Below are 9,360 nucleotides of genomic sequence, written 5' to 3'. Positions count from 1 at the left end.
TTTAGTTTATGGCCATTACTAAACAAATACTTTATAAGAAACCCTTTGTGTTAATCTGTACTTCCTTAAAGCATCTAAGAAAAAAAAAAACAAAAAAACAAAAAAACAAAGCTGCTTTTTTTTTTTAAAGAATTTGTTTATTTATCGAACCTGGGTCATATTTAGATTCACGAGCAATTTTTAAATGTACATCTTAGAATTCAATTTTCAGTGTTTTACACAAAAATATTGGCACACAACAGTTGCAATAAGGTGTAACAGCCACCTCTCTGAAGAACTGCTGCCAAGTGTTTGCCCGAGGTTGAAAAAACTTTACCTGGAACATGAAAACCTGTAACAAATTTTAAATTAATTGTACAAAACTGTTGTGTGTTACTTGTAGAGGCTCCCCCCTGGAAAAGACCCCACCCCACCCCCAAAAATGATTACAACTAATATACATCAGTCACAACATAATCCTGGCTCAGCACCCACATCAGACGCTTCTTAAATTTTTAAACCAATCATCAGATAACCGAGGAAAGTAACTTTATACAAAAACAAATCTACATGTGCCTGAAAAAAGAAAACACACCAGTATTTAGCATTATGCTAATTCTGATCAGATAATGGCAGAGTTTGCCACTGCACTTAAATAAAAGGGCTGCATAGCGTGGATTAAACCCCCAGAATCCGGAACCCTTTGGCCTCAGGAATCCAGATTTCCTGAACACTTATGCCCTGGGCACCGGGCAAACAGTCTGAGCTTTGGACCTGCAAAAGCCAAAGGGTTCACGAGTGTTTGCCAAGACACTGCACACAATTGGCTTCCAAATAAAACCTCTGCGAGACTAAAAACCGTGTAAGGGACATTTGGTGATGAGCGGAGAAAGAGCATTTTCGTATCATCTATTGAATTTAAAAGAACTTTGGGAAGAAGTTGATATCATTAAGACAGTTGCTGATGACAATCTTTTAAATAGCAACTAGGTATGGATTTTAAACTTTTCCTTGGCAGTTTATGTGAGTGGAGAAGGGATTATTTCAATTTCAGAACACCTACTGCAGGGTTAAGGATGTAAAAATGCAAACAGTCACGTTAGGGCCTTGTACCGTTTCCCTGGAACTGCAAGTGCTTATGGAAACAGGGAAAAAAGTTAGAAAAGACAGAGCAGCTTGTTACTAGAGTGAGTTACAGAGTTTGCAGCTTGCCTGGACCTCGCTTAGCACACAGAGTGGGCAGATCTCAGTGGAAAAAAAAATGATGCCAATAAAGTGACAAGATTTCAGCACAGCTTTTGCTACAGAAGATATATAAAAACAATTCTTTTTTTTTTCTTTTTTTAACTAGGAAGGAACATAAGCAAATAAGTTTTACAGTTCAGTAAAGAGGGTTCAGAAACTAAATTACTTTTTTTTTTTTGTGACCAGGATGTTTGGTAAAGAGTGAACTGAAATCCAGGACCACAGAAGGATCTTAGACCACCCTTCGGACTTCAAAAAACCTCTTCAGGTAGTAGATTTGTCCCAGTGTCATGGCAACTAGTACAAGGGCTTCAAAGAATGACCAAAGAACCACTCTGCTGTTTGTGTTGTCATTAACTGTTGGGGGAAAAAAAAAGAAAGAAAAGTAGTAAGTAACCAAGCATTTAAACTTAAAACACTCTGCCATGGAAGCGAACACTGCACATAAAGCACGGGGGTTTGTGTTGTGTCATTACAGGTGTCCCAGAACGGCCCTGCAGCCTCAGAGATGAGATCTGAGGGGGGATTTTTCTGAACAGTTTGGTTTTAAACCCTCTTTGGACATACACTGCAGCATCTTTCTCTATTCTGCCCATCTTACAAGTTTCTGGCCTCTGAGCTGCTGAAGTTAAGCAGGTCTAATCTCTGAAGGGTGACCATCTCTGGTTCTAAACATTCAGATTTTTCTTAAATCCAACCATTAGTAACAAATGTCACAAAACTGGAGATATTCATAGCTTCAAATAATTGAGGAGACAGTGCTTTTATCTAATGTTGTATTTTCACATTAAAAAGAATTGCCCTTGATTCTCTACCCCATGAAAGTAACAGAAGTTCTGCTCTATTTCAACAAAATGTTTAAAAAAAAAGACTTTGGCTCAATTATTAAACCACATCCACTTCAAGGGTGAAGTAATAGTTCAACCAAAGTCTATCCCTGAGAATCAAATCATGGAATGGTTTGGACTGGAAGGGACCTTAAAATCCATCCAGTCACACCCCCTGCCATGGACACTTCCAGAGATGGGGCTGCCACTACTTCTCTGGGCACCCTGTGCCAGGGCCGTACCACACTCACAGGGAGGAATTTCTCCCCAGTATCTGATCTAAACCTCCTCTCAGTTTAAAACCACCCCCCCTTGTCCTGTCCCTGCATGCCCTTGTACATGGATTAAATAATATCATCGCTGCTATCTCCATGAATGCATCATTCCAGCAGCTACAGAATTGACACCACTTAAGCAAATGTTATTTTGCATAGCAGCCCTCATTACATGAGGGGAAGCCAATTTAAAGATGACTGCAAGCAACACCTACATTCTTTACTCTATGGGCAGGCCCTTCAGGATTTAAATTATTACTTTTTAAGTCACTTGGAACAGCTTTCATGGACTCATATTTAAATGGCCATTTACAAGCTCACTGCAGAGGGCAGAAGGCATTGACTGAAGTCAGACACGTACTTGCTCTATGTATTCTTTCACGGACTTCCATGTACTCCTGTTCGTGCTTCACAGCTGTCATGGCCACTGCTAACTCGTTAATCATCTCCTCGAGCTTGTTCTGATGAGCTGCAGAATAATTTCAGAAGCATCAGAAAGTCTGTCAGTGACTGAAAGAACAATTTTAACGAATTTATCAACAGTTAAACGTTAATTTCCTGCTGCAGAAGTTCTGACAAACGCAGCCAGTACAGCTGAACACTTTCTATCCTTACAGCCAAGTTCAGTTTTTGTAGCACCACTTTCCCTAAAGTGTCTCTGTGGCATTTAACAAGTGGGAAAACATTTCTCCACATCCAAATAGGAGGAGACAAACAATTCAGACTCACTACAGACCCCGTATTTCCAGTGTGCACATACTTTTCCAGAAAAATAGAATGGAAGAGCGCATGAGATCAATACCACACACTAACATCTATTTTCATATCATCCAATATATTCCAAGCAAATTATCTGAACATGACAGCTTTTCCTAGTTGTTAAGCTTGCAAAAATAGAACGACTGAGAATTTAGCTTAAGATCATGATGCTGGCAAATCATGAGATCACTTTCTGAAGCAAAAAATCACAGCCTGTGATCTTCAGGTTTAGCTGAAGCCCAGCATTCAGAGGGCACAATGCCCAGGGGGCCTGGCACAGGCTTCGTTTCTGGTGCGTTGTGAAAGCAGGAGAGGAGTTAAATACCAAACCAGTAACACAAAACCAGCTTGATGCAGTTCAGCAAATGGAAGGCTCAGCAATCTAAGATTTAGTGGTTTGACTGTCAATCACAGGATCTTTTTAACACATCCACGCTCAAAGAACTGTCCACTCACAAATTTATAGATTAGGCAAGTCATTTGCAAAGTCTTCTAGCATCAGGTTGAGATATCATTCCACAGACATGCCCTGGGCAATCAGCTCTCTTAAAAAGTCACAAAACCCAACACATTTTCCTTTCAAGGGACATCCTTGACTTGGAAGTTACCTTACTACAGTTTTATTTGTAAATTAAGTGTTTCAGATCACAGTCTGAAAACAGAGCTATTCAAAACACACACCCTGTGGGGAACAGTCAAAAAGGAGGACCGGAGAACAACACTCGTACAAGTTACAATTAAAATCTAAATAGTTGTGCAAACCACACTCACTTTGCTAAGATCACAAATCTCTTATTTTCATGGCCAACTGGTCACTGCAGTAAGTGCAGTTTATTAGTAAGAGAAGAAACTACAGTTGCAGTAGTCTAAATACACTCGAAAAAACTCACTTCAGAAAATTGTCTTCTTGCACTAATATTCTTTACAACAGATATATGCAGACTCAATGAAAGATTTAAGTGAGTCTTTAAAACAAAAGTCCAAAGTTAGGAATGTGTTACTTTTTAAGTGACATCAAGCACTCAGTGCCCTCAGTTATTTACTCGCTAAAATAGAAAACAAGAATTTATTGCCTTTCTAGCTAGAGTTAGTGATATCTAAACAAACTTTATAACTTGCTACGCAATACATTCATTTTTTTACAGCAAATGACAAGTCTGAATTTTTCCCCTGATACATCAGTAATAATTCATAAACCTACAAGCAGCTTATTGCTTCCAAAAGCTCTTGATTACTCAACATCCCCTTTAGCAACAGAAAGCAAACACTGCCAAAAACATCCAGCGTTCTTGGATGTTCAGTGTTTTAGTTCAATTTCACCTAAACTGATTAAATCTTCTGTCAGCCATAAATAGCCACCTGAAGACAAACTGCCATGGCCAGTGCAAGGACCTGATCCCAAGAGCTGCTCAGGGTATAAACCTGCCAGTGGGAGCCTGCAGGTGCTCAGCATTGCTCAGAATCAGACCTTTTAGGTAGTTTATTAAAAAGACATTCTCATGCTACAAACCAATGTTACAGAGAAAAAGCCAAGTTAGCTGTTAGTGAATGAACATGTGCCAGAGACAAGATGCTAAGGAGCTTTCAAAAAGCAGTCCACATACCATCCCAGGTATCTCCACCACCTAGAGGAAAGTGTAAGAGATGAACACAGGTACAGGACAAAAGGCTGCAGATAAAACAGTCATTTACACAGCTAGGGGAAAAGTTTTGTATTAGCACATTTACCAACTGAGGCATGGAGAAGGCTACACACTGCTGAGCCTACTGGGAACCAGAGCATGGCACTGATGAAGAGCTAAAGGATGGAAGCATTAGTTTCTGCAGACGGCCAAGGGGTTCTCTGGTGATTTTGCATTAAATCGTGTAACGAGGCCTAAAAACATCCACTTTAGCTGTGCAAGAGAACAGCTAATTACCCCTGAAGGAACGGGAATCCTGAGAGCCCTACTCAATTTCACAGGTCATGCAAGTAGGGAAAAGCTCCCAAGCTGGAGCTGATTTCCTCCCAGGACTCTTCCTCACCTTCTGTCTCCATGTCTTGCCCCTTTGGAGCTTCCCCGATATCGATAGTGAACATCACTATCTTGGGAGTCATGGTGGACATCCTGTTGCTAAAGCAAAACTTGTAAGTTCCATCCATGTGGGCAGCAAAGGTGTATTTTCCACTGGACTCTCGATCGCCTTTATAAATGCCTTTATTATCGGGCCCTGTAATCTGCATGGGGAAAACAGAGGAGCACACGTTTGTATTTCAAACACAGAGGTTTCACATGCACCATCACAGCACTGCCAGCACGCTCTGCACTCAGCCAGGCACCAACACCATCTGTAATCTGGCTGCTTTGGCACACTTCAGTCTTTCCCTCCCACAACCCACTGATGCAGTTCCCTGCACAGAAATCTCTTTTTAAAAACCCCACAAACTTCTTGGCAAAGAAAGTCATACAAAGCCTCTCTCCCTGGCCTCCTGTGGTTGAGATAAGCAGTCAAGAACAAGTAAACCACAAACCCTGGCTGTTTGTCAAATTAACAACTGCAAGGGAAATGTTATCTCTGATGTCTGAAGGAAAACAAAAAGGAAAAAAACACATTCTCCAATCGACTTTAGACACACATTTGGGCATTGTTGCAGTTACCATTTCAAATGGACTAAAGACCTGAGTTCTGAGCTCTCAGGGTCACTGTGATCCTAAATTCCCATCCCACCAGGCCAAACTGCTGCTGAGCCTCCACTAGTGACACATGAAGGGATCTCACAGCTTCCAGACCCTGTCCTGGGTCACAGCCATTTTGAACTGTTACAGGACTCCCAGCAACAACTCCCACGTCTGTAATATCCCAAACAACTCTCTGCTCTGTAACACGATGAAAGCAATTCTTACTCAGTATCCTCTACTGATTTGATACCTCTTTGAAGATAAGCATTCGCTCAAAACTTTCCCGGTGCCACCCACCCTAATTAAAACCAACACCTTTGGATCCAAGGGGAAGCACGCTGCTCCTCAACAGGCAGCACCTGATTCCAGAGAGCAACCCTGGTCATTCTTCCCGCCAAATACCTTACTATGACGAGGCTACACCGAGAGCAGCGAGGACGAAAATCCCAAGGGAAGGGTGGACACATCGAGCAGCACAGCCTCGTGCAGCAGTGGCAGAGACGACACCCAGCACGAGCACCCGGGCCTGCCCAAGGCCGCCCACGCCGGGCCGTGGGTGCTCCCGCCGCACGGAGCTCCCGCAGCGCGGCGGGTCCGCCCCAAGCCCCGGAGGGCGGGCCCGGCCCCGCTCCGGACCACCCCAAACCCCCGCGGGCGGGCGTGATCCCGCTCCTGACGGTGCCTCCGCTCGCCCCCGGGGGGACCCACACACAGCGGGGCCGCAGCGCGCGGGGCCCGGCCCCGGGACGGCCCCGCTCCCCAAGGTCGGCCCGCGCCGCCGCCGCCGCACCTCCACGTCGATGTCCAGGAAGCCGCCCTCGGCCACCTCGAAGATGAGCCCCATCTTGGTGCCGGATGGCACGCGCTCCAGGAAGCACTCCTCGGCGTGCGCGTCGATGCTGACGAAGTAGGCGGCGGCCGGGGCCGCCAGCGCGGCCACCAGCGCCAGCACCGCCCGCACCGGCGACATGGCGGAGCGACCGGCGGCGGCACCGAGGGGCGCTTCCGGCCCGCGCCGCGCCCCTTCCGGCGCACGGGGCCGCCGCTCATTGGCCACCGCCGCCCCGCTGCCACGTACGGGCTGCGCTACGGCGGCCGCCGGGAGACAAAGGGCAGCGGGACCGCCACAGCGCTGGGGCAGCGCCCGCGCGGCGCGGGAGACGAGGCCAGCGCGCGGGAGCAGCCAATGAGCGGGGAGAAAAGGCGGGGCGGGGGCAGCGAGAGCCAATCGGAGCGAGGCGCGGGGAGCGGCGCGCGGAGCGAGGATGAGGGGGCGTTGCCCGGCAACGGGGCGGTGCGAGCGCGGGAGGCGGGAAACGGGGCTGAGGGGAGCGGGGGGGCGGCTCCGGAGGGAAGGAGGGCAGGCGGGAGGGAGCTGCTGCTGCTGCAACTCGGGAAACCCGAACTTGCTGCAGCTAGGGAGAGGTTTGGGGAGTAGCCAATGTTGAGGACGTTAACAGGGAAGCGCAGCTTGTGAGCTATTCACGCACAAGGAAACACAGTCATGGCACGTCCAGTTTCTGCTTCACCGGAGAGTAACTGTTTAAAAACCCATTCCTTTCGTGACGGTGCTTAAGCGCTAATTGCCAATTAAACCTTCCAAACAGAAATACAGAAGTTCATGCTTGAGCTCAAGGCAGCCTGTTTCATGACTAGCTGTTTTAATGACGTGTGGAAGAGTTCAAGACTAACACACAATCTGGCCTTCCAGTGAAATACTTGTGTGCTGGGTTTTGCCAATAAACTCCGATTGTTGTACTCGTGGTGACACCCACACGCGTTTGTCTTGACAAATGCTGGGTTTACATCCGTAAATTCTGCTCCCTCCCTCCAGCTCCAGGTGTGAGCCAGCAGTGCTGCTGTGTCAGAGCAGGCACAGGGTGTGCACACGTGTGGACAAAATTCTGCAAGACAAGCTGAGCCTGAGGAGCTGCAGGTCACGTACGTGGCTGGATAAGAGACTTTTCCTGCCAAGTCGTTTTCCGTGAGTTTGGATCAGGCCAACATCGAAGCTACTGCTTCCCACAGCACAAACTGTGCTGTTTTTTCACCTATCTCAGCAGTAGTTCTAGCCTTGCCACATGTGTTCCTTACATTATTACATTTTTCCTCTACGTGCACTTGAACAGGACAATGGGAACTCGTGTAATACTAAATTCTTGTGGCATAAACTTTTTCTCATCTCTAACTCGGGCAAAACGAAGATTTCACAGCATAGCTGCTCCCCTGAGGTACTGCAGAGTGTTCTCCAAATATTCTGCTCAGGCTGCTTCTCGTCCTTGTGTGTTCATAAGCACCTTTGCCAGGAAAGCATGACTACACACCATTATTCATCCTCCTGCTCCCCTGGAACTTTGTGCAATATCCTGTGGCGTTTAACTTTGGGAATAAGTTTCCTGAACGATATATAGATATATTTTCACTGAGTTGTTGCTGTAACTTAGGCAATTGATTGCCAAGCTCAGGTATTTGGGGACTGATTGTTCCCCTCCTGGCTGCCCTGGTACCTGATGGCAGCGCATGAGAAGATCAGTATTTTGTACCGTTTTGACAGAATTGCATGAAAAAAGCTGGTCTGGGTGTCACAGTGTTGCATATCTCATCGTTCATCCCTCCCATTCACCTGCACTGGCGTTTTGCATCTGCCAAAAGTAGATAATTAATGCTGGATTCACAACATGCAGCACGTGTCAAGTCGCTCCAAGCTTGGCTTTTGCAGTCCCAGTGTTAGTTCTCCTGACTAGTTCCAGTGTTTGATATTATTCATCATATCCTGTCCAAAATAAAATGCATTCTTCCTACTCTACATAGAGCAAATGGCAGGATTGGGACTTAAAATTATTTCCAGGCACATTTAACTTCTCTGTAGAGACTCATCTGGAGCATCTCTTCCTAAACCCCATGAAAATAAGAACATCCAAACTTTCACAGTCACACCTGCAAGCAAAAAAACTGAAAAACTTGACCAGAAAAATACATTTTGGTTTAATTTAAATTCCTGTGTAAGTGGATCCGTGCCAGCAAACTGCTTCTGTGTGTAAAATCTCCACTGATCCCCTGAACATATGCATAGTAAAGATTCTTTCTGTGCTCTTGCAGGAATAGCCTAAAACCCCTAATGATGGTGTGCAGCTGCTGTGTGCGAGCCCCTTGCTGTGCTGCAGAACGGCTTGTTCACCCCACTCCGTGCGCCTGCAGCCATCCGTCAGCCTTCCTCCTCTTCGGGAGCAGGGGAACATCACCCCTCTTCCATCCTGGTCCCGGCCATGTCAGCTCTGGACACCGCGCTCGCTGTTGGGTACCACGGACACAGCTGTGCGCCCCTGCCCTGCTGCGAACCCGCTCCAGCGCCAGGCATCGTCTGTGTGGGACCCGAACCCCGAACACGGGCGGCTTCGAGCTCTGCCCCGTCAAACTCGCGGTTCTCCGCCCCGGACGAGGCCGCAGGAGAGGTCGGTACCACGAACCCTCCCGCTGTTGCTCGGCACAAGCACCGAGCGAAGAGCACCCGCGCTTGGCGATGCTCCTGACCCACTGCAAGCTAAGCCCGCCGGAGCAGGACTGCCACCGCGACCGCTCCCGGCGGGGACCGTCCCGGGAACCGGGAGGCGCGGG

At 47.0% G+C, this 9,360-nt stretch overlaps 1 protein-coding gene across 2 annotated transcripts; it reads right to left on the bottom strand.

Moving 5' to 3' along the window:
• Positions 1-118: 118 nt before the first annotated feature.
• On the bottom strand, positions 119-6,759 carry TMED2 (transmembrane p24 trafficking protein 2). Of its 2 annotated transcripts, XM_048323073.1 has the most exons (5): positions 6,536-6,759; positions 5,111-5,303; positions 4,690-4,710; positions 2,688-2,795; positions 119-1,581 (listed from the first exon to the last, which is right to left on the bottom strand). In XM_048323073.1, the coding sequence occupies exons 1-5, from the start codon at positions 6,713-6,715 to the stop codon at positions 1,457-1,459; spliced, it is 627 nt and encodes a 208-aa protein (XP_048179030.1). In that variant the 5' UTR covers positions 6,716-6,759; the 3' UTR covers positions 119-1,456. The 2 variants fall into 2 exon arrangements, with proteins under 2 accessions (XP_048179030.1, XP_048179031.1); XM_048323074.1 differs by lacking the exon at positions 4,690-4,710 and having other exon boundaries at positions 6,536-6,756.
• Positions 6,760-9,360: the final 2,601 nt, after the last annotated feature.

The sequence above is a fragment of the Corvus hawaiiensis genome, chromosome 18 (genome assembly GCF_020740725.1).
Source record: "Corvus hawaiiensis isolate bCorHaw1 chromosome 18, bCorHaw1.pri.cur, whole genome shotgun sequence".
NCBI lineage: Eukaryota > Metazoa > Chordata > Aves > Passeriformes > Corvidae > Corvus > Corvus hawaiiensis.
The sequence above is the reverse complement of the archived record's forward strand: the minus strand, read 5'-3'. Positions and strand labels throughout refer to the sequence as shown.

What these genes read in the sequence shown, in the direction of transcription:
- TMED2 (XM_048323073.1), bottom strand. Translation starts at nt 6,715, where the DNA reads ATGTCGCCGGTGCGGGCGGTGCTGGCGCTGGTGGCCGCGCTGGCGGCC. An exon ending in TCCTGGACATCGACGTGGAG is followed by an intron (nt 5,304 to 6,535) that starts GTGCGGCGGCGG and finishes TTCCCCATGCAG; the next exon opens with ATTACAGGGCCCGATAATAA. An exon ending in TGGTGGAGATACCTGGGATG is followed by an intron (nt 2,796 to 4,689) that starts GTATGTGGACTG and finishes ATTATTCTGCAG; the next exon opens with CTCATCAGAACAAGCTCGAG.